The sequence below is a fragment of the Oryctolagus cuniculus genome, chromosome 3, assembly GCF_964237555.1.
Source record: "Oryctolagus cuniculus chromosome 3, mOryCun1.1, whole genome shotgun sequence".
Classification (NCBI taxonomy): domain Eukaryota; kingdom Metazoa; phylum Chordata; class Mammalia; order Lagomorpha; family Leporidae; genus Oryctolagus; species Oryctolagus cuniculus.
In genome coordinates this window covers 157000984-157027641 of record NC_091434.1, presented here as the reverse complement: position 1 = coordinate 157027641, position 26658 = coordinate 157000984, and the positions used below count along the sequence as shown (strand labels likewise).

The following is a 26658-nucleotide window of genomic DNA, read 5'->3' as shown; positions in this document are numbered from 1 at the left end:
CGATAGTTGAGTAGACAATATGCCTTGGAGAACACCTTTTTTGGTTAAGTCTTCTTGGAGTTCTTTGAGCTTCTTATATCTGGAAAACCATGTCTCTTTCAAGACCTGGGAAATTTTATACTATTATTTAATTTTATATAATATAAATATAAATTAATATAAATTTATATAATATAAACATAATATAAATTTTATATAAATATAATTTTTATAATATAAAATTAATACAAATATCTGGTCAATTAATGAATCTCACATTTTGCATAGATTTTCTTCAGTCTTTTAAATTATTTTCTTTTTATTTTTGTCTGATTAGACTATTTTAAAATTCTTGTCCTCGAGGTCATAAATTCTTTCTTTCACTTGGTATATTCTGCTATTAAAGCTCTCAATCATATTTTTTATTTCACTGATTAAAGATTTCATCTCCAAAATTTCTATTTGGTTCTTCTTTTTTTAAATTTTTTAAAACTTTTTATTTATTTATTTGACAGAGTTAGACAGTGAAAGAGACAGAAAGAAAGGTCTTCCTTCCGTTAGTTTACCCCCATAATGGCCCCTACAGCCGGAGCAACACTGATCCGAAGCCTAGGAGCCAGGTGCTTCCTCCTGGTCTCCCATGCGGGTGCAGGGCCCAAGCACCTGGGCTATCCTCCACTGCCTTCCCAGGCCACAGCAGTGAGTTGGACTGGAAGAGGAGCAACCAGGACTAGAACCCAGTGCCCATATGGGATGCCAGCACCGCAGGCGGAGGATTAACCAAGTGAGCCATGGCACCGGCCCCTCTATTTGGTTCTTAATGAATTCTATGTCCTTACCATATTTTGATTAATGTCAGTCATTGATTTCCTCTTTTATTTAATCTGACTATCTGTATTCTCTTGCATCTCATTGAGTTTCCTTACAATCATTATTTTGAATTCTATATCTGTCATTTCATAGACTTCCTGCAGTTCAGGATCTAATTCTGGAGGAGTGTTATGTTCTTTTAGAGGTGTCATGCTACCTTGCTTCTTCATGACTCTTGTGTCTCTACATTGATGTGTGCCATCTGGTTTCTTTCTCCCTTCTTCTTTATGGGGTAAGTTTTATTGTAAAGAATTTATGACTTAGCTGGAATACAATGTGTCACTTGGCTTGTTGCTTTGGCTTTGGTTCTAGGTGAGCCCAGGAGTGCAGTCTCCGAGTGATTTATTTTATCTTAATATCAGCTGTGTCTATAAATGGCACAGTGGCATAGTCTGTTCCAGTTCCTAGGGATAGAAGAAGTATGGTTTTGTGCTGAATAAGGGTTTCTTTCGGTGTGTATCTGTGGTCCACAGGGAGATCATTGTCAGTCTTTCTGGTGAATGTGATAGCCAGGGCCATGTTCTTGGTACTGAGGGGATCAAGGATGGCTACCCCCATGTCTACCAGCAAGCCTGAGTGATTCCAGGACTTGTGGCACCAATTGCTCTGGCTCTAGTACTGTTAATGGATCCTTCCTCAGGTCTCATTAGGAAAGTCCAACTGGTGTTGTGACTTATAATACCAACAGCTCTGGTCCTAAAACTAGGGAATGTGAACTAGACCCTATTCCATTCCTACAAGGTAACTACAAAGTGTACAGGAGATTTTACTCTGGAGGATATGAGTGTAGAGAGGTTGAATGCAAGTAGGTTCTTCCCTCTGTCCACAGGTGGATTCCAGTGGTACTGAGAAATTTAGAATGAATTGGTATAGTCCTGATGTTTCAGGGTATAGTGGGGTCATTACCCAGATCTCCCAGGGAGGGAGCAGATATTTTATGGGCTGCTTCTAGTTTTAACCCCTAGAAGCTAAGGTGAATCCCCCCTGCTGATGTAGAGTGTGTAAGCGTAGCTCTGGGGATAATGCCTCCAAACTCCCATAGCTGCAGGATGCAAGGAATCTGTCCTTTTCCCCAAACATTGCCCTGACTCTGAGTATAATGGTGGTAGGAGAACAGAGGTCCACAGCCCAATTATGCACAGCGGAGTACGGAACTCTGCAGGGGTGGGGAGGGGAAGGGAGCAAGTCGGTTCCCTGCTCCAAGCCCAGCAGTTGCTCAGACCCCAGTCAGCTCTCCACGCTGACGTTTAAGTCAATGAGTGACTGTGGAATTCCCTCTGAGCTAAAACGGCAAGTGGTGGGGCATGATGCAATTTATTCCTACCTTGGCATGTTAAGATGGCAGCCCACAGCCTGCAACTGGCTGTGCCACATGGCTGCCTTGCAGCTGTCTCTGCCTTCTCTCCTCTTGTCTCATAGGGTCTTCATTGTTTTTGCTTTGTTTTTTACTTCACTTATTCACTCAAAATTTCCATCATCAGACCCCTGGAAATTCAGAGCTTCCTTTGTTCTTTCCACATCCCAGAGCAGCTTAAGTTAGTGTGGCTATACCCTATTCAGCCCTGTTGGATCTTGATGGAGTTGCTACTCCATAAAAGCTGTCTGAAATCTGTTGATTTGGAAATGTATTAAAATGTTTAACCACTATGTACAGATGGCAAGACTTTTATTATATTGTGGTTGTAAACAGGTAGGAGGCCAAAGAGCAGGAAAAAAAGGTATGTGTGTGTGTATATGTATGTGTGAGTATGTGTGCACATGTACATGTAAATGTGTAAGTATGTGTGGGTGTGTAGGTGGGTGGGTGGGTGTGCTGCCCAGAAACATACACAAAACTGTTAACCATGTTGCTCTGGTGGTAGAATCTGGAGTAATTTTACTTTCATCTTTATATTTCTCAACATTTGTTTGAGTGTTCCACCAATAAATATGTAACATCTTTAGAAACAAGAGAACCATTTTCTAAAAATGAAGTTAGAATATGCATCCTGGTAAGAAAATAGTCTCTATGGAAAAGCAGACATTGTCTTTTTATACACTGTAAATCTTTCAAAGCCCTGCAAAACTCCAATAAAATGTTATGAAGAAATGAAAATGTATACAAAAGTAACCTGGATCTCAATCCTCTTAAAATTCAAAATGTCTTTGAGGTAAGATAGAGTGCCTTAAAAGTACTCAATGTGACAAGCTAAAAGGATTTCTTTCCATAAAACAAGAAACAAGACTGTCTCATCATGCTATAATCATGCTGTGCACAGTTATGAATTAAAGACTTCAAGCACCCCACAAAATCAGATCTTGCTGATACAATTTAATATGCTATTTCTCCTGAAGATAGACAAATAATGGACATAAATATTTCAGTAAACAAACCAATAAAAGCGCAAGCACTCATTTTTCCTGATACGTTAGCTCTCTGAATGAGCCCTCAGATTACTGTTCTGGCAGTCCCAGCATCCCTACTAGGATGCAAGCATCAGTTTTCCAGAAGAACCTTTGTCGATTTGATACTACAACTGTGAATTTAGGTTTTTCAATTGTATTTCCATAGACTAATAGGTCAAATTCTCAATCTTCAAACAGCCTCATTTATTAAAAATGAGAGTTTTGGAGTAGGTAAAATTTAATGAGATGGAAAATTTCTTGTGTGGCTGATGCCAATTGTTTTAGTCTTTTCAGGTAAAATTTTTACAACATGAAAGAAGAGATTTTAAAATTATTCTTACTCTGCATTCCAGCAATTTTAATTAGAGAGATGGATGCAAAACTTAATTAGGGGCCGGCGCCGCGGCTCACTAGGCTAATCCTCCGCCTAGCGGCGCCGGCACACCGGGTTCTAGTCCCGGTCGGGGCGCCGGATTCTGTCCCGGTTGCCCCTCTTCCAGGCCAGCCCTCTGCTGTGGCCCGGGAGTGCAGTGGAGGATGGCCCAGGTGCTTGGGCCCTGCACCCCATGGGAGACCAGGAGAAGCACCTGGCTCCTGGCTCCTGCCATCGGATCAGCGCGGTGCGCCGGTCGCAGCGCGCCGGCCGCGGCGGCCATTGGAGGGTGAACCAACGGCAAAGGAAGACCTTTCTCTCTGTCTCTCTCTCTCACTGTCCACTCTGCCTGTCAAAAAAAAAAAAAAAAAAAAAAAAACTTAATTAGGAACGTGGACAAAGACTTACCCACACTAATGTTGCTATTGCATTATTTACAATAGTGAAACACTGGAAACGCAAGTATCTTAGTCATGAGAAATTAAGTACCTTAGTCATGGCCTCACATGGACAATGCACCCTAGGCTGATGTTCTTCTTTTGCTGGTCTTGAGGACCATGATTTTTTTCTTTTTAAGACTATTTATTTATTTATTTATATGAAAGCATTACAGAGATGTGTGTGTATATATATATAAAGAGAGAGAGAGAGGGAGAGGCAGAGGCAGAGGCAGAGAGATCTGTCTGCTGGTTCACTCCCACAAGTGGCCACAAGAGCAAGGATTGAGCCAGGCAGAAGCCAGGAGCTTCTCCCACGTGGGTGGTAGTGGCCTAAGCACTTTTGCCGTTTTCCACGTTTCTCCCAGGCCATTAGCAGGGAGCTGGATTGGAAGTGGGGCAGCCAGAACACGAATCAGCACCCATATGGGCTTTACCTTCTATGCCGCAGGGCCAGCCTGGGGAACCCATGATTATAATTTGAGATTAATAATGGGTCCATATTTTTGCCTTTATCCTACTACCTTCCAGCAAGTCCAATATATTCAAAAAGAGTTGAAATTTAACTGCCTGTTGCTATCATTTTCAAATGAGACATGTTTTGGCTTTGACTGTAAGAATGAAGCTAACATACACCAAAGCTTTACAAGTCATCTGATAATATTAAAGGATTTAGCATCTATATAAATGTAGTACTACAGCCTTTCACCAGTGTGACAGGCTGAGTCGGGATCCTGTTGAGGCAAAGGGGCAGTTGTTTTTCCACTAACTACTTAAATAGCACATGGGCGGAACTTCTTTGTGCTTTTAGAAGACAAGTTGAAGAGCCACAACAACACAGTGCCCACCAGCACAGTGATTCTCAGCAGATGGTCCCGGGGCCAGCACATTAGAATCTCCAGGAAACTTGCCAGAAATCCAAATTCTTGAGACTGGCATTGTGGCATAGAGGATTAAGCAGCAGAAGACAGCCCATGTCCTTGGGTCCCTGCACCCACATGGGAGACCTGCATGAAGTTCCTGACTCCTGGCTTAGCCCTAGTCCAGCTCTGGCCACTGCAGTCATTTGAGGAGTGAACCAGTGGATGGAAGATCTCTCTCTCTCTCTCTCTCTGCCTCTACTTGTCTCTAACTCTGTCTTTTAAAAAAATAAATCTTTAAATAAAGAGAAAAGAAATACAAATTCTTAACCCGTCTCCCCGTTCTTACTGAATCAGATTAACTGTGAGTGCAGCCCAACAATTTGTGACTTAGCAAGCCTTACAGACATTTCAGTGTATGCCAGGTTCCAGAAACACCATCCTAGTAAACCAGCAGATGCTGTGGTGGAGCGTCACCAAAGTAAGTTCATTAGCAAGAATTCATACCAGAGTCTCCCTTTGCCTTATTTTGATTACAGAATATAGAGCTAGTCATGAGATATGCAGCCCCCTCCCAGGCTTCAGAGACCTCTCTGCTTTCCATATCCCTTAATCATTTGCTTGGTCACTCAGATAAGGAGGTGGAATGCTAAACAAGATTTTTTAAATTCCAAGAGTTCTCCACTTTACATGGAACATTTTGTTGTATAAATGATGAGGTTCACACATGACTTTCACATTTTTCTTTCTACAAAGAGCTGAAACAAGTTGTTACTATTAAAATGTTATTTTTAATTTGTTGGTGGAATTACTCTCTCTAAGTCACAAAGCAACAGGGATCTTCTACCTACTGATTCACTTCCCAAATGCCCACAACACCCAGGGCTAGGCTAGGGCTGAAGCCAAGATTCAGGAACTCAATCCAGGCCTCCCACATTAGTAGCAGGGAACTAGCACTTGAACCATCACCTTTCAGGGTGTGCATTAGCAGGAAGCTGGATTCAGAATCTCACAATTGAACCCACACACTCAAACAAGGGAGATTGGCATCTTAACTGGTATCCCACCCACTAGTTCAAATTCCATCATTCTTCTTTCTTTGAAAATGCAGACATCACTCCCTGGGCAGATCGGAGGAAGGTTACAGAGAACCTCCTCAAGTGGCAGGGGCATGTAAACTCCATTCTTCAGTTGATTGTGCTCAGACCCAAGCTCCCTTTTGTTCTGCTATACAACTGTTTCCTCTTATGATCATTAATTTTCCACAAACACCAAAGAAGACAAATGTGCTTGAACATCTGAAAGAAACTTCAGCTATTTTATTAGTGTATTTGTAAGTATATTTTTTCAATTGTTCATGTATTTCATTGGCATATGCAAGGCACATTCTGTGAGCATGTGAATAGATAAAGGAAACATTCCTTGATTTTCAGTTTGTAATACAGAAGCCATGAGAAGAACACACAAAAATTACAAAACACACATACAAACACACACACACACACACACACACACACTCTAGGCATCCAAAATCCATGAATAAAGTGTGACGGGATTTCACAGAATTTGCAAACCATTTCTAGTTTGAGGGGGCATACACAGGGGAATTGATATATTCACTTGGACTTTAAGAAATGGCAGGAAGGAGGGTACTCTAGGGAAAAAAATCCTCAATGCAATGCAAGGTGGAAAGCTCTGAAACACAGCTAGAGAAGGTGAGGAGCCCAGTGACTGCAGTCCTCCCCCAGGGGCACCAGCTACTACTACCTGGGAAGGTATTTTTAACAATGATCATGCTCATATCTACCTTCAGCCTCAAATAAATAAATAAATATTTTTAAAATTCTGGTTTCACTTTCTGCAGTGGGGCCTATGCATTGGAATTGAAATTTTTTTCAGTTCCTTAAGTAATTGAAGTGCATGAGCAGGCCTGAGAACCATGGTGCCAGCAGGGACATGGAAGGATCTGACACCACAGTATGGGCAATGCTGAATGCTGGGCCAAGAAATACAAGGGGCCTTCAGAATATTTTCAGGGAAAAAATGGAATTATGAACTGATGTGCATTTCCACAAAGTTTTGGAAGCCCCTTCTCCTGTGTTCTATTTCTCAAGAATGATAGAGGATTATTTAGCAGCTACTGAGATGGCACAGGAGAAAGGAAAAGGAACTGCAAGGAAGCTGGAGACCTGGCAGGGCAGAGGCACATGCTATGGGCATGTGGACAGATGTGTGTCATGATGGATGGGCACAGAGGATCTGTCAGGGAGCCTGAGAGCCATGAGGTCGAGGGAGTGTAAGCAAGCAACAGAGGCACATCAAGCAAGGTCAGCATTGCTGGAGTGGGGGGATCAGCAACATGTCATGCATACTGAGGCAATGGGACACACACATGACAATATCTCTCAGGTCACCAGAAACCTTGATTTTCAAAATTCTGCCTATGGGAGACTGACTGGAGTTTGACACTATTTAGGAGTTATATATATATATATATATATATATATATAGTTATATAGTTATATAGTTATATAGTTGTTATATAGTTATATATACACATATAGTTATATATAGTTATTTATATATGGTTCATATATTAGGAGTTACTGAATTTTTAGTGGAGGAAGATGTCTTGATAGAAGATCAAGAGAGGAGGAGGAGGCTGGCGCCGCGGCTCAATAGGCTAATCCTCCGCCTTGCGGCACCGGCACACAAGGTTCTAGTCCTGGTCGGGGTGCCGGATTCTGTCCCAGTTGCCCCTCTTCTGTCCAGCTCTCTGCTGTGGCCAGGGAGTGCAGTGGAGAATGGCCCAGGTCCTTGGGCCCTGCACCCGCATGGGAGACCAGGAGAAGCACCTGGCTCCTGGCTTCGGATCAGTGCAGTGCGCCGGCCGCAGTGGCCATTAGGGGGTGAACCAACGACCAATGGCAAAGGAAGACCTTTCTGTCTCTCTCTCTCACTGTCCACTCTGCCTGTCAAAAAAAAAAAAAAAAAAAAAGAGAGAGAGAGAGAGAGGAGGGGGGAAAAGAGATTACTGGGACAAAGAACACAACAAAAGAGGAGTTGGAAAACTAGAAGCAGCAGGGTAAGGCAGAATTAAGGAAGAGAGGAAAGGGAAGGGTTTGTAAGCCAAGCCCTACTCAGTGCAGCGACAAATGTTCATGCTGCTGGCCATGCATCCACCACATTTGCAAAACACGGCTACAGTAAGACAGGGGAGTTGAGAAATCACCTCTGCGAATTCACATCACTGCCCAATTGATAAGTTTGTAAAAATTACGTAACTCTTAGGAAAGATTAACATTCTACTCATGCTCAAATCTACTCTTTTTTTTTTCTTTTTCTTTTTTTTTTTTTTTTTGACAGGCAGAGTGGACAGTGAGAGAGAGAGACAGAGAGAAAGGTCTTCCTTTGCCGTTGGTTCACCCTCCAATGGCTGCCGCGGCCGGCGCGCTGCGGCCGGCGCACCGCGCTGATCCGGTGGCAGGAGCCAGGAGCCAGGTGCTTTTCCTGGTCTCCCATGGGGTGCAGGGCCCAAGCACCTGGGCCATCCTCCACTGCACTCCCTGGCCACAGCAGAGGGCTGGCCTGGAAGAGGGGCAACCGGGACAGAATCCGGCACCCCGACCGGGACTAGAACCCGGTGTGCCGGCGCCACTGGCGGAGGATTAGCCTAGTGAGCCGCGGCGCCGGCCTGCTTAAATCTACTCTTACACCAAGAATAACGCAACTGTAAACACCATGACGGGATTTTCTAACAAAAAGTAGTTTCTTGGTAAATTTTGAAAGGGCAGTTTTAGGAGGTGGGTGGGGAGGTGAAAGTCAGACATGAGAGAGCTCAAGAGAGAGAGATTCTTAAGGAAAAAATGTCCATTTTTTCTTAAGTCTTTGTTTCTCAAACTGTAGCTTGAACATCCACAAAGACATGCTGTTAGGGGAAAGTGATTTGAGCAAAATAGATGATGAAAGATCATAGAGAATATCCAAGAAAAATCAGTAATTAGCTTGGGAAAAGTCACATCTAAAAATGGAATGATTTGGAAGTCTCAACAACTTTTATAATATTGACAGTAGAAGTAAAAGTGACACAAAGACTAAACTAAATAAAAGGTCATCTTGGAAATATGGTTAAATGTTCCCCAACTCCTCCTGAGCTGAGAAAAATGTCAAAAATATTTCAAGCAGCTAAATCTGATAATGCACCAGCATAGTAAACACTACATCTGGAGTCCATACACCTCTTTTTGCTTAATCCACAAACACTGTCCCTTGAAAGGTCTCGTATGAAGGAGTTTACTTTTCTCTCCCCCACCTAAATATAATATGGATATTACTTATTTTTACAGAGCAAATCTGCTCTTCAAAGCACAGTTCAGTCGGTGGCAAAAACCAAACAAAATTATCTTATTTTTTTAAATAAAGAAACAGTCTTTTCCCTGCTAAAGATATATGAAAAAACAATGACTTGAAATAAATAACTCATTAAAATTTAAATGTTGTATGCTTTTTTAAAAACACAAGTAGAAGAAAATACATTTAACAAAATAGTTCAAAAACGTATCTTCAAAGTTATATTGAACATTTCCCAGCTTTGTAAAATTCAAGTACAGAATCTGGTTTCTATGAAACTTAAAAAGATCAAACAATTAGAAAGAAGCTAGGCTTCAAGGAGGAATGCAAGGGATTTCAGTAAACATCTGGTTGCCATTTTCGATTTTAAGAAGTAACCCACTTAAGGAAGCAGTTTAGCTTCTTTGGAGTTAAACACAAGACACTGGCTTTTTGTTCTCTTTGCACAGTGGAGGGTAAAGGAAACATCAGAATGCTCCAAGCTCAACTTTTATAAATAAGAAACTTTTTTTAAAAAAAATTAAATTGAACTCATAGTATAAACAACTCAACTGAGTTAAGGTTAAATAAACATTCTGTGAGCTGCAGTGCCAATTACAGAATAAATTCTGTTTGGTTGTAAATATATCAGTAATTCCATAAGCACTGAGGAAAATAACAATAAACCTGAGCACACAATTACTGTGTGTCATAATACAATAAAATAGAATGGTGCAAACTCATAAGTTTCTTTGATTCAATTTTGTTTTTTCCTCCAGTTTGATTAACTAAAGCTCAGAAGCCCTTCTGATACTGTCCAAGAGCCTATTACTTGCATAATAAAAACCGTATGTCAGACGTGTTCTAGGCAAAACACCAATAAGGCAAAACACGCCGTGGCTTTTAAATGTGACCTTTACTCTTCTGTCTTCCTGCTAAATAGTCACAAAGCAAATTAAACTCAGGAAAGCAGCAGGGTGCTGGTGGGGGCTAGCAGTGAAAAGACATGAGAAGAGAAGGAGTTTATTAGGCTCCAAGTTATGAGTAGAGTTCTAAGTTATAAGAAGCGGCATCTGCAGTAAACCCGCATCACTTGCCAAAGGGGATGGCCTCCAAATGTGGTCCAGGCTGACGCCTTTCCACTCTTGCCTCCCGTTCTTCCTTCTGCCCGTACAACATCAGAGCATGAGGAGGGGCAAAAAAGACTAAAGAAAAGACATCCTATAATGTTGCAGATTACATTGTGTGTGTCCTGCTTTCTCTGGTTGCCTACAAACGATATATTACATCTTAGAACTGTGAACTTGACTGTGGAGCTGAAGATGGCTTTGGTAGTAATTGTCCTCACTCTTCTGTATAACGTAAACACTCTTAGCAGTATTCTGGGTTTCCTGTTTTCTTGCAAAACTATTTCTGAGATGGACTATTCCAGGCCTGGACAACTTTGATTGACAAAATATCCATCCTTACTTACATTGGTCCTACCTATGCCTTCTAGAGTTACTACAAATCAACCTGTTATTCAATTAATTCATTGAGCAATGGGAGTATGAAGATACTGGCCCCACTACTTGCACAGCCTCCCTGAAATATTCATTTTCTTGGGAGCCATTGAGTTACTCCTTCCTGCTTTGGTTCTGGCTTTGGCTGCAACTGTAGAAACACTCCCCCTTCGAAGATACATGCATAATTCTGAGTCAATGATAAAAATAGAGACTGTGTGTCAGTCTTTTGAGCTACATATTACTTAGACACAACCTGAGAGAAGGTAAAAAAAACTTTTAGGCTACTATATCATTGTAGGAACTAAAACAATGATTTACTAAACAGTTCCTGGATGATATAAAAGGGAATAATTTCATGGTACATCTATCATTTTCTTCAACAAACTACGTATGATAAAAATCCTGGGTTTGGGCTAGCACTGTGGCATAAAATGTTAAGCCATTTCCTGCAACACTGGCATTCCATATGGGTGCTGGTTCATATCCCAGCTGCTCGACTTCTGATCCAGCTCCCTGCTAAGGGCCTCGGAAAAACAGCGGGATACAGCTTAAATGTTTAAGCCCCTGCCACCCATGTGGGCAATCGGATGAAGCTCTTGGCTCCTGGCTTTAGCCAGTCTCACCTATCGCAGCTATCTGGGGAGCCCAACAAAATTATCTTATTTTTTTGATTGAACCAGTGGATGGAAGATCTTTCTCTCTGTTTCTCCCTCTATGACGGTAACTCTGCCTCTCAAATAAATGAATGAACTTTTAAAAATCCTGTCATAAGACATACTTTTCCAAGCAAAGGACTGGAAGAGCATAGCTATGAGTACTTTCTTTATTCTGAGAAAAGAATTAGAGGATAGCGGGCCGGTGCCGCGGCTCACTAGGCTAATCCTCTGCCTTGCGGCACCGGCACACTGGGTTCTAGTCCCGGTCGGGGCTCCGGATTCTGTCCCGGTTGCCCCTCTTCCAGGCCAGCTCTCTGCTGTGGACAGGGAGTGCAGTGGAGGATGGCCCAAGTCCTTGGGCCCTGCACCCCATGGGAGACCAGGAAAAGCACCTGGCTCCTGCCATCAGATCAGCGCAGTGTGCTGGCTGCAGCGCGCCAGCCGCGGTGGCCATTGGAGGGTGAACCAACGGCAAAGGAAGACCTTTCTCTCTGTCTCTGTCTCTCTCACTGACCACTCTGCTTGTCAAAAAAAAAAAAAAAAAAAAAAAAAAAAAGAATTAGAGGATAGCATGTAGAGGACCGAGTCGGGACCTCTGTGATGTGGTGGAGCTTTTGACTATTTCCCCTTACTGCTTTCTATGTTCACAAACTTCAAAAGAGACACACTTTATGTGTTTGTTACTGGAGATCATCTTTGGGAAACACTATGTGTTGCATCGCTTTATTGAATATTAAACTTTCAGTGAATCAATTATCACCTCCAAGCACAGACCACAAATCTATCTCCTGTTCTGTTCTATCGGCTCAGACTTTCTAAGTATGCCCCACAGGTTGACAACACTGGTAACTGTGATGGGGGACTTGAAAGTAAGGAAAGAGGGGCCAGCACTGTGGTATAGCTGGTAAAGCCACTGCCTGCATTGCCAGAATCCCATATGGGCGCCAGTTCGAGTCCCAGCTGCTCCACTTCCCATCCAGCTCTCTGCTATGGCCTGGGAGGGCAGTGGAAGATGGCCCAAGTCCTTGGGCCCCTGCGTCCATGTGGGAGACCTGGAAGAAGCTCCTGGCTCCTGGCTTCAGAATGGCACAGCTCTGACAGTTGCAGCCATCTGGGGAGTGAACCAGTGGATAGTTCACTCTCTCTCTCTCTCTGCCTCTCCTTCTCTCTCTGTGTGACTCTGACTTTCAAGTAAATAAATACATTTTTAAAAAGAAAGTAAGGAAAGAGTCAAAATATGAAAATGGACATAAGCAATGAAAAACTCCAGCAGTCCAGAATCATAGTCATCCAATACTAGGGCTCTATTATCTTTGTTATAAAAACAGATGTGAGTATAATATCAGTGCTCTTCTGAAGCTTTATAGAAATAAAAAGTTTACAAACCAAGTTTTAATGTGAATTTCCTGAGGTCTTCACTATATAAAGCATCTAAATGTTGGAGCACTAATTTATCTTCATTTATTCACGCATTCAATAAATATTTATTGCATGTCCCTATGTGGAAGGCATGGAGTTAAGTGAAAAGCAGAAATGACATGGTCCTGAAATGCAGAAATGACATGGTACTGACCCTAAGGTACTTAAGAATTTTTTTATTTAAGATTTTTTTTAAGGAAATGGTTCAAGACAGTATATGTCAGAATTTCAGGAGGGTTTATCATACAGATCTATAACATACAAATTGAGGGAATCTGACTCAAAAGATACCTACCAAGTACTTTTTAACCCACAATAACATCCAGCAGCAACACCGTTACACTACTTCATATTTTAAATATACCTCCCTGCAGAGGAAAATCGTATTGACAGCTCTAGCATATTATCTCCCATTTATGTGATGCGTACTATGTATGCCATTCTCAAAACAATCAACTGGGACCAGTGCTGTGGCATAGTAGGTTAAGCCTCTGCCTGTGGTGCTGGCATCCCATATGGGCACCAGTTCAAGTCCCGGCTGCTCCACTTCTGATTCAGCTCCCTGCTAATGGACTGGGAAAAAGCAGAAGATGGACCAAGTGGCTGGGCCCCTGCACTCATGTGGGAGACCTGGAAGAAGCTCTTGGCTCCTGGCTTCTGTCTGACCCAGCTCCAGCCATTGTGGCCATTTGGGGAATGAACCAGCGGATGAAAGATCTCTGTCTCTCCCTCTCTCTGTCTGTAATTCTGCCTCTCAAATAAATAAACAAATCTTTAAAAAAGAAAAAAAAACACAATCAATTTGCTGATAAGAAAATTGAGGCTTTGAGAGGTTAAGTAACTTAACCAAGGTTATGTAACCATTAGAATCTAACACCAGGGACTTCAACCAAGCTTCTGTCCTACTCCAAAGATTATACTTTTTAATTACCACTACCTAATCCTTCTCCAAGAAATCAATATTTGTAGTCAAGCTCTTCCTACTTATGAGCAATTTAAATCTGAACTTCCTTGGAGTGGGCATTTAGCTCAGCAGTTAAGATGACCTGTGTCCCACATGGAGACACCTGGGTTCAATTCCCAGCATCAGCTCCTGACTCCAACTTCCCGCTCTATGCAGACCCTGGGAGGCAGTGGAGATGGACTTCTCCCACCCACCTGGGAGACCTGAATTGAGTTTCTTGCTTCTGGCTTCACTACCAATGCAGTCCTAGCTGTTGCAGGCATTTGAGAAGTGAATCAGCAAATGAGAGCTCTCTCTCTCTGCACATCTGTCTTTGTCTTTCTGCCTCTCAAATTAATATTTTTTTCTAATTTGAACTTCCTTAAAGCTTATTTTTAATACAAAAAATTGAAATATGTTTTCCATTACAAAAGTTATGACTAAACTGTAGTAGATGTTTCTTTTCCATACAAACTTCAGAAACAGCTTTTGGCAAGTTGCCATTATAAATAAGCCTTCAAAGTTAAGACTAAATTTCAACTGATACACCACTATATTGAAGATTTTAAAAAGTGTAATGCAGTGCAAATAAAAATATAGGGGGGTAGAATCCATTAAATGATAAGTGGAAGGAAATAGGTTTTTGTTTTTCAATATATTTTCCACAACATCAAGTAGTGATCTGTATCTCTATATTAATTATTTTTAATTAATTAATAATATATCACAAGAATACATTACGGTAAATTAGAGTGTCCTTTTTATGGGGGAAAAAAACCTATGAAGCAGCATTACTTAAAAGATCATTCTCCAGAACACAATATGTCAAATTTAATATCAATGAAAATACCGCTAAGTAGTATCTGTCTTGGTATTAGCTCTAACCTTTCATGGAAATGTCTTCACTCTATTGTGCTGCAATGATGTACTCTCTGTCCTTATTCGAAGACTGCTGTATGAACTAAGACAAGGCCTCCATTGCATTTGCAATACAAAATGCAACTCTAGTCCATGATCCATTACTAACTCGCTGCTGCTTAATTAATACTCTCTCCGAGTATTAATTTGGATGTGTGGGAAGTTAGGGAGAGGAACTGTGTTGTCTTACTAGTTTAGTGACACTCAGAGGCTCAAAACTAAAACTAAGTGAAAATTATGGTAAAACTAAGTTAAAATTAAAGTAGTTAAGAGGAATATCCAACTTGGATAGTCCTATTTTATTTTATCATTTTAGAGTGCTTTTAGCATTTCTTTTTGGGCATTTACTTTAGCAATTTCATTTTATTACAAACCATCAAGTAATTTTTGAATGTGTTTTACTGTAAATTTTAAACTTAATTATTTCAATCCTGGACTTCAATCATCGCCTTCATCTAGGATTCAGGTTACATAGAATAGTCCCTATACAAGCATCAGCAAAGTTTTTGTGTAAAGGGACCAATAACAAATATTTGGGACTTTGCCATACAGTCTCTATTGCAACTAACAGCCATGCCACTGGATCCAAAGGCAGAACAAAAGAAATGAGTTGTGGCTGTGTCCCAATAAAACTTTATTTACAAAAAGCATGAAGTGGATGTGAGAGCTATCTGGCTGTGCCATCGGGCACCCCATTGGTCACCAGGTTGGTTCGGCTGATCTGGCTGGCTAGGCAGGTGTCCCCTTCCTCCCTCTCCACTCCATGTAGGTCCCTCCCAAAGCTGCGTGCTCAGTGGAGGAGGACAACCTTCCCCACTTAGAGGACGACAGGTCTACAGTCAAGATATATGAGGAGCTGCGCTCTCCCGCTAGAACCTCCAAACAAACTCTCAAAAGCATGAAGTGGGTCTGATTTGGTCTTTGGGGCAGTTTTCCAACTCCTGGTAAGAAAACCAACTTGATCTTAAACATTTTTTTGTTTCTCAAAAAAACACTTGTATGTAAAACCACCAAGTTCTTAAAAAAAAAAAAAAAAAAGAGCCACTTGAAACTGTAAGAATGACTCCAATTTTGTAGCTTGATAGCAGATTTTCATTTGCATTTTGCATTTCACATGGATTATAATACACAGAGTTGGTAAGTGTAAGAGGTACTCAGAAGTTGACAGAAAATCATAAATATACACTACTCCTCAGGAGTATATCATAATTTTCACTTAATGATAAAATCTACTCTGAGAGTTCCTTGGACAACATACTACTTGGATTTCACCATGGGCATAAGTTCAAAACTTCTGTAAAATATCTATTCTGCTTTAGGCTACTATATACTGATGCATTGATTTACTAAATAGCACCTACATGACAGAAGGGAGAATAATTGAATGGGGCTTCTGTCTTTTACTTTAGATAATTATATGCTCTCACAAATTCAGGTACTTAAGATATATTTTTCCAAACCAAAAGATTGTATGACTCTAAAATTATGCTTTAATTCCACCACATTTTATAGGTCTAAATCTGTAAAGACAATTGTCCTCATACTGGTCTCAAAATTAGTTTAAAGATGAAATGCTCATTGTAAACGCCTATATAGTTAAATGATAAATATTTGCAGAATTTACTTTAAAGATTTCTACCACCTAAACCAGTAAACTATTTGATACATAAGCATTGCCCATGTCTGTGTTTTTGGACCTCATTCCTAGATACCAAATGAAATAAAGTATTTGCCTGACATATTTCTCTCTCTCTCTCTCTCTCTCCCTCCCTCCCTCCCTCCCTCCCTCCCTCCCTTTCTCCGCCCCCCCCCCCCGAACGCTGACAGAGTTGGACAAAGTCATTAAATCCTCACCACCTAACACTCTGAAGCCAATATCATTACTACCTTTAACAGATAAAAGAGCTGGGACTCAGAGAACTTAATTTGCTTAAGATTATACTCATAAATTCATAGCCTTATAGTCTGTCCCAATACAGCCATCATCTTCTGTTATGTCACCAGCATGGAATTAACCAGGAGAAAAAAGGCCCATTTTCTAATTTAGGACCCAAGAGTTTCTGCCTTTCTTTTCAGTAAGTGTTTGCAAAATATGTAGTAGGAATTAAACGACTAAATTAAACAAAACCCAAATGTTACTCTACTAGCACAGATTATACTTAATAGTGGAGTGTTGCCAGCCTGACTTATCATCTTTTCATATTTTTATGATTTTCTCTCCTCAAAAACTTTTTAGAGGTCAGTAGAAGTGAGTGGGGTTGAGAGAAGAAAAGAGAGACTCACGTGGAATGGGCAGGTAGATTAAGAGAAATACATTTATCAAGGTGTCAAAAATGTACCTGGGTCACCAGTGACCTTTGTGGGAGTATCTATTTTGTTTTTCAGGTAACATTTTCAAATTACAGGTTAGTAAATGGTAGAAAAACTGCCATACTAGAATGAGCTGTATGTGGAATAAGGCTCCAGATCATTCTGATGGAGTGCCCTTCCCCCAGGCTGATCAACTAAGGAAGGTTAAGTTCAAATGTGCCAACACAGCTCCACATTCTCTTAATACACATACGGTAACATAACCAGGAAATAAAACTGTGACACAGAAGCAAAATAAATAACACAGCTTCATATTCTCTCAATACACATACAGTAACATAACCAGGAAATGAACATGTGACACAGAAGCAAAATAAATTCTATAAAATCCACAATTCTGGAAAATATTTATTGCATTAAGCACCTCAATTCAAACATAATATGTGGATTAAAGGTGTAGCCATGGAAATGAAGTGGCATTTTTAAAAATGGATATTTTTCTCTTTGACAAATAATCAAGGAAATGTTAGATTACAATCACAAAGCTTTTTATTTCCAGTATTTGATACATACTGCTCTTAGAGTGAAAACTATAAAATCAAATGAAAAACCAAAAATCAATTTTCCATACTCATGAATTTGTGAAATTGTTACCCTTTCTTGAGGTCTCTCCAGGAATAATATCTTACGATAGAGAGTAAAAGAATGCCAAGAAGGAGGTAGGGAGTCGATGTATTAAAAGCTGTGGGAATGTGGGAAAAGGAACCAAATCAGCATCTACACTGACAACTCCTGGTGACACCACATCGTTATCTCCTGCCAGTGGGCCCAGCAGCTCATTTGGCTGCCAGAGACTTTTGGCTTCAGGCTGCCTCTGCACTTCCTTGCTGTTTGGAAGCTGCAAAGCAGTCCTCCTTTCTCTTGTAAAACAAACCCAGGGACATCAAGGGAGAGGGGAGATATTATCCATCTGTTTTGCAGCTGAAGAAAACTAAAAATTGAAATTGAACCGAAGTTGAATGCGCAGATAATCTACGTGGTGCCCATAGAAAGTTGGCAGCAGCATGAAGAAGGTAAAGGAAATTTAGACCACAGTAGCGTGTCATCAGGGTCACTTAGCATGACTCCAGGAGCACAGCTCAAATGGCAGCATGCAGTGGTTATACAATCACCCTGTGCAGTGATGGGATGAGAAACTAAACACTTTATCTTCCCATTATATCAATAGCTATTCTGATAAACAGATTCTAACAACATTATTTACAAATGTTACAGAACTTTAGATAGGTCCATCTTCATAGAGCCAATCCCAGCAAAACTATGAGGTTGGAAAACTTTGTTTTCAGCTCTATGTGATATTCCAGAACCTTCCTAGTCCTTTTTGGTTTTTCTCATTTGCTCCTGGAAGCTCAGTGCTTTAGCTTTCAATACTACTCCTAAAGGGCAGGGACCAGTAAATTCACAAAGGTCGTGAGCTCAAGGTCCATACTGTGCACTTTGCAAGATCTCTTCTTCTCATCAAAGCACATCTTCCTGGCTGTATTCCATTACAGCTATGCCTGCTATGTAATTTCACTACAATATGGTAAAGGGTGAGCATCCCCAAATCTTCAGAGAAACGACTTCCTGGCCTTCTGTCATTCCCCAGCACTAATTAGCAAGGGGGCATCCAACTGATAAAGAAATGCTATGATGATGGAAGATTGTTACGGAACGTATTGTGTCACCAGTCCCCCAAAGACCAGCAGTTAATTCAAATGGCTTCTCCCCCTGTACCTTTGAATAAATAGGAAATAGATGTAGTGTATTATCAGAAAGACAGAAACATCTGATCTGCTTATGCTCAGTGAGTGTTCTACATTAACATGAATCTAATGATCAACTAGTGCAGAATAATGCACCACAAGAGACACTGAGGCAACAAATGGACAGAGGGGAAGACAGCAGCGGTGTGCAGTTTGTCACAGCAGTTGACACTACTTGAGATGCCTACATGTCACACTGGAGTTCCTGAGTTTGAGTTCTGGTACTGATCCAGATTCCAGACCCGGCTAATAAACATCTGGGAAGGAACTGGTGCTGGACCAAGTCACTGGGTCCCTGAAATCCATTTGGGAGACCTGGATTGAATTCCTCCTCTCAGCCTTGGCCAGCCTCGCCTAGCATGGCCCTGGTTGTTGTGGGCATTTGAAGAGTCAATGGGAAACATCTCTTTCTCAGATTCTCTCTCTCTCTCTCTCTTTCTCTCTCTCTCTCTCTTGCTCTCCCTCTCTCTCTCTCTCCCTCTCTCTCACTTCATCCCACCCTCCCTATCTCCCCCACCCCGCTTCCAAATAATCAAAATAAATAAAGAATTTTTAAAGAGAGGTAAGAAAGCAGAGCATGAGAGCTGGGACATAGGTCTTTCTATCCATCCGTCCCTCTCATCGGGTATGAAATACATAGTGAGCTACTTCACCTGTGGAATCTTGGGAAGAAATTAATATTTCTTATTCTTAGGGCACTCAGGGGGGCTACAGAGAGGGCGAGCTGAGGTCACAGATGCCGGGCAAAGCATGGAACTCCTCGCAGCGTCAGCTGCTTGAGAAATGGTAGCTATTACTGCTATTGCCTTTTGATCCTCATTAGTTACTCAACTTTCTTTCCAAACAAAAAACTTGTCTCCTACTTTCCTATTCAAAAGATGGAAATAAAAGTACTTGAATACGAACAGTGTAAATGATAAATACCTATACTTCTTTGCTATTCAGAGCCAATATCAAATCACATTTAAACTGGCTTCTCCAAACCATTTCCACACTTTTTAGGTGCAGTCAGATGAAGTGGTAATTTTCTTAAAATATGGAGCAGTTTGTTTCTGGGCAGAACATGTATTCAGGCTCATAAACATAAACATGCTTTATGCAGCATTTAAGCATGAACCATGCAACTCCAAAGTGCTACAAAAATAAAAACAAAATCATTCCAAGAACAAAGAGATACAGCTAAAGAAAAATGAGGAGGAAGTTTTTAAAAAGAAGCTTTCTATGATGCAAGAGAGGTGAAGAAAAATAAAAATCTGGCTTTGTGAAATGTTTTAGAGGAAGACAGTACCACATTGAAGAAATGGTTGAACACACAGCAAATGACTTTGGTGGCTACTTGTTATTCTAACCTTGGTGTAGCAGCCCCTGCCCCGGGCCAGCAGCGAGCCTTCCTTCAGCAATGACAGCTGTGTAGTGATGCTGAGTGAGGATGCGTTGGTAAACCTGCAGCTCGGCTTGGCTGTAGGAAGGAGGCTGGTAGAGCACGGCCCTTCTGCCATGACTGCCAAAGTGTGTTTCAATAGCCTCTTGGATCTGAGAAAAAAAAAGAAGGCACAAAAATTCAAGATAAAGAAGAAGTACGTTTTCCTTGCAGAACATCATTAATGCAAATCAAGGGCCATTCAGAAAATGATTCTTTATGTTTTCCTTAAGAAATGAAAGACAGATTCTCTCAAAGGCTGAGAAGGACAAAGACTATCTCATACGCAAGAACTGAAGGTGAACTGCATTGTTCTTGCTGTTCCAGAGAGATGAACATTTTAGGCTGTTAAATAGCTGCTTAAGGGAATACTGCTGCGTAGAAAATGCACCTCGATTCTAGCTGGAAATATAAATTAACAGCAGTGTCTTTCATCTGCATTGTGCTTTTATTGTGCATTTGTTCCAGCTGCATTATCTTTTAATAGCTCTTTTAGGTCAACACAGTGGAGGAGACAGAGTCAGAAAGGGTGAGTTTTGTGTCAGGAGGACATGGTCAGAAAGGGAGGCGTTGTAAAAAAATGAGGAAACTCTCAGGAGATCTCCAATGCTGCTATTTCTCTCAATTAACACACAGCAAAATGGATGGCTCTTCCAGTGTGAGAAGATGACAGGCACTGAAGTAGGTTCTTCCTTCACTAGTTTATTGTTCCCCCAAATAAATATTTCTCTTTCTCACAATGGCACCTGGAATTCTACTAGCAGAGGAAATTTCTGAATTGACAAATAGAAAGAAGGCTGGAATTTACATTTACTATAACGCTTAATTGAAGATCCTCTATGTGTTTTGAAAACTTTAGTTTTTTAAGATTTAGCTATTTATCTGAAAGAGTGATACAGAGAGAGGGAGAGACATCTGCTACCATCTGGCCTCAATGGCTGAGGCTGGGCCAGGCCAAAACCAGGATTTTGGGACTTCATTTGGGTCTCCCACATGGGTGGCAGGGACACAAGCACTTGGGTCATCTTCCCCTGCTTTCCAAGACACATTAACAGGGAGGTGGATCAGAAGTGGAGCAGCTGGAATTCTAGCCCTCTGATATGGAATTATGGGGTTGCAAGCAGAGGCTTAACCTGCTATACCACAATGTAGGCCCCAAACTTGAGGTTAAACCTTGAGAAATTCAAGATTTTTTTTTTATTATTCCTGAAAGGAGTAATAAGGCAAAATGGGGAGAGGCTGCAGAAGACGAGGTAAAGGAGATGAGGCAGGAAGCGAAGAGGGATCTTGGAAACACAAAATTGGGAACCCACATTGCTTCTACTAGCAGCTTCAGAACAAACTCTCCCTTGTCCAGGTGTACAGCACAGCATGTACCATGTGTGGTCAGTGCTTTGATTTCTTTATTATTTCCTGATTCTACGTCTTCATCAAAGAACACGGGCCATTCAGACTCAGACCCTGTCTTTCTCCTCTGGCCACATCACATCGTCATCACTTCCATCTCAGATGCCCAATCTGCCCCTTCTTCTATCCCTGTACCATCCACCCGCATTCCGTTCCTCTCTGCACTTGTTCAGCATTCAAACTCTGAATCACCCCCTCAATATTAAAACATTATCTCTTTTGGGAAGTTTTAATTGAAATGCATACTTCATGAGCATTGATTTACGAAAGGAAATTATGTCTTTCCTTCAAGTCAGCTCCCTAACAGCCAGGTCTACATCCCCAAGTGTATCCCCAGTGTCTATCACTATACATAGCTAGACTTCATAAATGAAGACATTGAGTGAATTAATGAACTTTAAAGTACTATCAAAGTCTTTGAAGATATATGGAGAGAAAAAAGAAATTTAACGTCTCCCACATGGATGCAGGGGCCCAAGAACCTGGGCCAACTTCCAGTGCTTTCCCAGGCCACAGCAGAGAACTGGATTGGAAATGGAGCAGCTAGGACTCGAACCAGCATCCCTGCAGTTGGCAGCCTCACCTGCCAGGCCACAGTGCCGGCTCCAAGTTTTTACATAATAATATCTCATAAAGAACAATAAGTCAGGAAAATTGTTTCTGAGTTTGAGTTCGGCCTGGTACCTGCTAACACTGGTGCTTACTGCATGTGTAATGATTGTCACAGGAAGTTACGGCACACCAGCTAAACACACCTTTTGTACAAGCTATATGGGAAGACATAATTGATTAGAAAATTGCTCTTGTTAACGTATATTACACTTTACTGATGAGAAAACTGTTAAATTCCAGGAATCAACCTCCAAGTTTGGGACACAATTTCTGAGCAAATGCTGTAGTTATTTGCAATGCTAAGCTTATAAGAAGTGTTTGACACCAAACACAGGTTGTGTCTTAGACACAAAGGTTTGAGAGAGCTGAGTAGCCCATGCAAGGCCAAAGTAAACAAACAGGAGTCTAGGTGAAAGGGAAAGACAGATGTTTCCAAATATATCAGTGTCACGCAAGCAAAACACACAGTATCCAGAATTCTCTTCTCATGTTATTTTCTTTCATAATCACAGGATGTTCCTCTCTCTTCCAGCTGGCTTAGGCATAGCAGGGATTTGCATCAGAAGGGTATATTTGAAATCTTTAAGATATTTTTATTTTGAAAGATAATACCCTTCCTTGTCCCCCAACCAGGATCATCTTAAGCAAGAGCAATGTAACTTTTACTAGTATAACTTAGATAGAACATATTCTAAATACACTATAATTTCTGGCCATGTTTTGTAAAAATCTTTATAAATAGGCTGAAATTTAACCCACATCTTAGACTACATGGAATAAATAGGAAATGAGCTTGTTAATAAAATTATGTTGTATTATCCTGTAACACAAACTGCCCCGTCCTTGTAATATTTATAACACACTGTATCAGCAGAATGGCTCAATACCAAAGGGCAAGAACAGTTTTAGCCAGTCCAACAACAGGTGCACACCTTGCATAAGCGAAATGAAAACTGCATGAACAATTATGTCAACCGCACCAGCAAATGCATGCAGGATTACTAAATGCCAATAACAGTGCTTTTGGAAATATTTTCTGACTGCTCTTACAATTTTGAAGATATATTTTTGGTGTAAAAATGTCCTTAACCTAGTCACTACTACAACTTGAGATCTTCAACCCTGCTGATCAGAATTTAGAAGAAAAGAATAAGAGTTCCTGTAACCACTATGAACTCTCAAGTCACTTGTCTCACTCCCTTCTTTAGAGAGACTTGCAAAATATTCCCTGAGAAATCATTTTGCTAGACTATATGAAAGTTGTTTTATTTTAAACTGACACATTAAAAATTGTACATTTTACAGAGTAAAATGTGATGTTTATATACACTGTGCAATGTGCACAGTGCACAATCCTTCAAACATTTGGTTTTTATGATGAAAACATGCAATATCATCTCTTCTAGTTTTCACTTCTCAGAGAAATGTAAAGTACATTATCAGTATCTACAGCCCCTCACTATGCAGTAAAACACCAAAACTTACTACTCCCTGACTATGACTTAGTGCCCATTTATCAACCTTTCCCCATTCCTCCCTCCCCATTACACTCCACAACCTCAAGTAACCACCATGATGCCTGTACCTTCTTTGAGATTGAGACTTACATATGAGTGGGATCATGCAGTACTTGTCTTTCTGAGCTTGGCGTCTTTCACTTCCAGTTCCAACATGTTGTGAGCAAGATTCCATCCTTTTTTATGGATGAAGAGTATTCTGTAGTTTATACATACCACATTTTCTTTATCATTCAGCAAGTGATGACCACTTAGATTGTTTCCAGTCCTTGGCTATTGTGAATAGTGTTGCAATAAACACGGGGCAAACTGATTTAATTTCCCTTGGACATATGCATCTACTGTTCACTACCCTAACAGAGGGGTTGCTGGATCACAAGGTAGTTCTATTTTTAATTATTTGATAATCTTCCATATTGCTTTCTACCATAACTGTACTAATTAAATTCCCACCAATAGTATGCAAGCAATCCATTTTCTGAACTTCCTCTCCACCATTTGTTATCTTTTCTCTTTCTGATAATAGCCAATGTATCTGGAGTGAGGTGATATCTCACTGTGATTTTGATTTGCACTGCTCTGATGACTAGTGATGCGGAGCATCATTTCACATATCCATTGATCATTTGTATGCATTCCTTTGAGAAACATCTGTTTTCTTGTCCACTTTTAACAAGATTCTTTTTTTTTCCTGTTGAGTTGCTTCATTCCTTAAATGAAAGTTACTTTTATAACTGAACACATTATTTTTATTTCAAAGCATTCAAAACAGATGTTTTTGTACCACCTAAGACAAAACAAAGGATAGACTGTTGAAATAAACTACTACAAGTGTTCGATGCAACAATGTAGACCAAAATAAGAGAAGGATGGGGAATCAAACACCTGGATTTGATAACTGGTTCCCACTTGCTTGCTTCATCCACTGGAGTAAGTTACACAATCCATCCACATCAGAGTTTGTTCATATGTACAGTTGAAATAGCAAATTCTCCCTCATCAGTGCAAAATAAAAATTAAGTCAGTTTCTGATATGAAAGTATCCAGCATAGAGTCCCTCCACTAAGTTAGGTAAAATATGAATGAAGCTAAATAATAATATTATATTGTAATTCTACTTTTACATTAGGAATTCCACAAGCTTTTCAATTAATATGGTTTGGTGTTTGCCATAAAAAGCAATAAATTATATGCTTCCATATATCTGATAGATGGTTCCCTCTATTAGGGGTCATTATCTTATAATGCACAATTTATATGTTTATTATGTTTATTATTTGCCTTCCCACACCAGAATGTAAGCTAAGTAAAAGCACATATTTTTGTCTGTTTTTCTTTCCTTGGCTAAGGATTGCATTTGGTATATAAGAGGCAAACACTAAATATTTTTAGAATGGATGAACATAAGTATTTTTTCTTTTAATATGTAAGTCTTTGTTATAAATACTACTATGGAAGATTGAGAATGAATTGTGGTTACATTTTGATTAGGAAATTTATTTCAGGGGTAAGCATTTGGCCTAGCAGTTATACCAGTAAGACACCTGCATTACATATCAGAGTGCCTGGGTTTGACTCCCAGTTCTGGCACCTGATTTCAGCCTCCTACTAATGCAAATCCTGGAAGGTATCAGTGATAACACAGGTGTCTGAGTTCTTGTCACCCATGTGGGAGACTTGTATTGAGTTTCTAGTTCTGGCTTGGCGTGGCCCAGTCCTGACTTTGATTTGAAGAGTGAATCAGTGGATGAGAATGCCTCTCCCCCCACCAATAAATAAACAATTTTCAAAATAAATTCATTTCAATAGTATTACAAATAGTAAGAATGACAAAATAAAATTAAATATTTGAGCAAAATAATGAATTTACAGTAAAAAATTGAATAAAGAGCTATATTATAAAAGTACTACATTTTTGATACTCTGTTAGAAAGTCTTTGCCAAGACTTACCATGAAACCAAGAAATATAGCAGGGATGAAAAATAAAAGTCGGTTTTTTCCACATGACAGAAAGATTTTTCCTGGATTTATTAAGGCAGCTGTGTATTTATGACAACTTTTGATGCTCAAATACAAATCATAGAGTAGACTTTTGGAGGTGTGTCATATATGACTAAAAGTTAAATTGCCTTCCTGGTCCAGATTTTTGACACTTTAGAAATATTACTGAGTCTATCATAGTGAATTATGCTTTAATTTTCCCAGTGTAAGGATAAAATACAGGTCTTTTTCCCCATTGTGAAATGTACACTTATTTTGGAAAATGTTAAAAAGAAAATGGAAGGTATTTCCTAGGATGAATACCATACACATTTCCTACTTAAAAATTATCTCATAATAGCAGCACAGTTTAGGGACCCCAGGTTCCTGGATATGCAAGGAGAGGCCCATAAGAATGTGACTACTTGAATGAAGCTTTAGTGAATCTCGGACTGCGTCTTGCAGCTGAATGAACTAAATCTCAATCCCATAATAGAATGGCCACACAGTTCTGAAAATTACCCCATGTCACTGGGCACTTTCCAACTGTCTTCCCAGTCTGTACCTTTGGGCTACTCAAACTCTTAACCTCCAAGGACAGGGAAGTTGGCTCACCTGTGGCTCTATGTCAGTTCTAAAGAAATAACAGAGAAATAAAAACAATAAACTTCCTATATCAAAAGTTTATCTCATGGAGTAGGCATTGTGGCACAGTCAGTTTAGCTCCTGTTTGGGACACCTGTGTCCCACACTGGAGTGCCTGGCTCAAGTCTCTGTTAGTCCATGCTTCTGATCCAGCTTCCTTCTAATGTGTCTGGGAGACAGTGGATGATGGCCTAAGTACTTGAGTTTCTACCACCCACTTTGGAGACCTGAAGTTCCTGGATCCTGGCTTCAGCCTGGTCCACCGTTGGCTATTGCAGGCATTTGGG

The 26658-nt window shown here is 40.4% G+C and overlaps 1 protein-coding gene across 1 annotated transcript in view; it reads right to left on the bottom strand.

Moving 5' to 3' along the window:
* The window catches only part of CPED1 (cadherin like and PC-esterase domain containing 1), a 335522-nt gene that overhangs the window by 283715 nt on the left and 25149 nt on the right, over positions 1-26658 (bottom strand). Inside the window, exon 2 of the mRNA XM_008258284.4 lies at positions 20139-20322. Within this exon, the coding sequence (XP_008256506.3) occupies positions 20139-20322 (184 nt within the window). The remainder of the gene's footprint in view (positions 1-20138; positions 20323-26658) is intronic.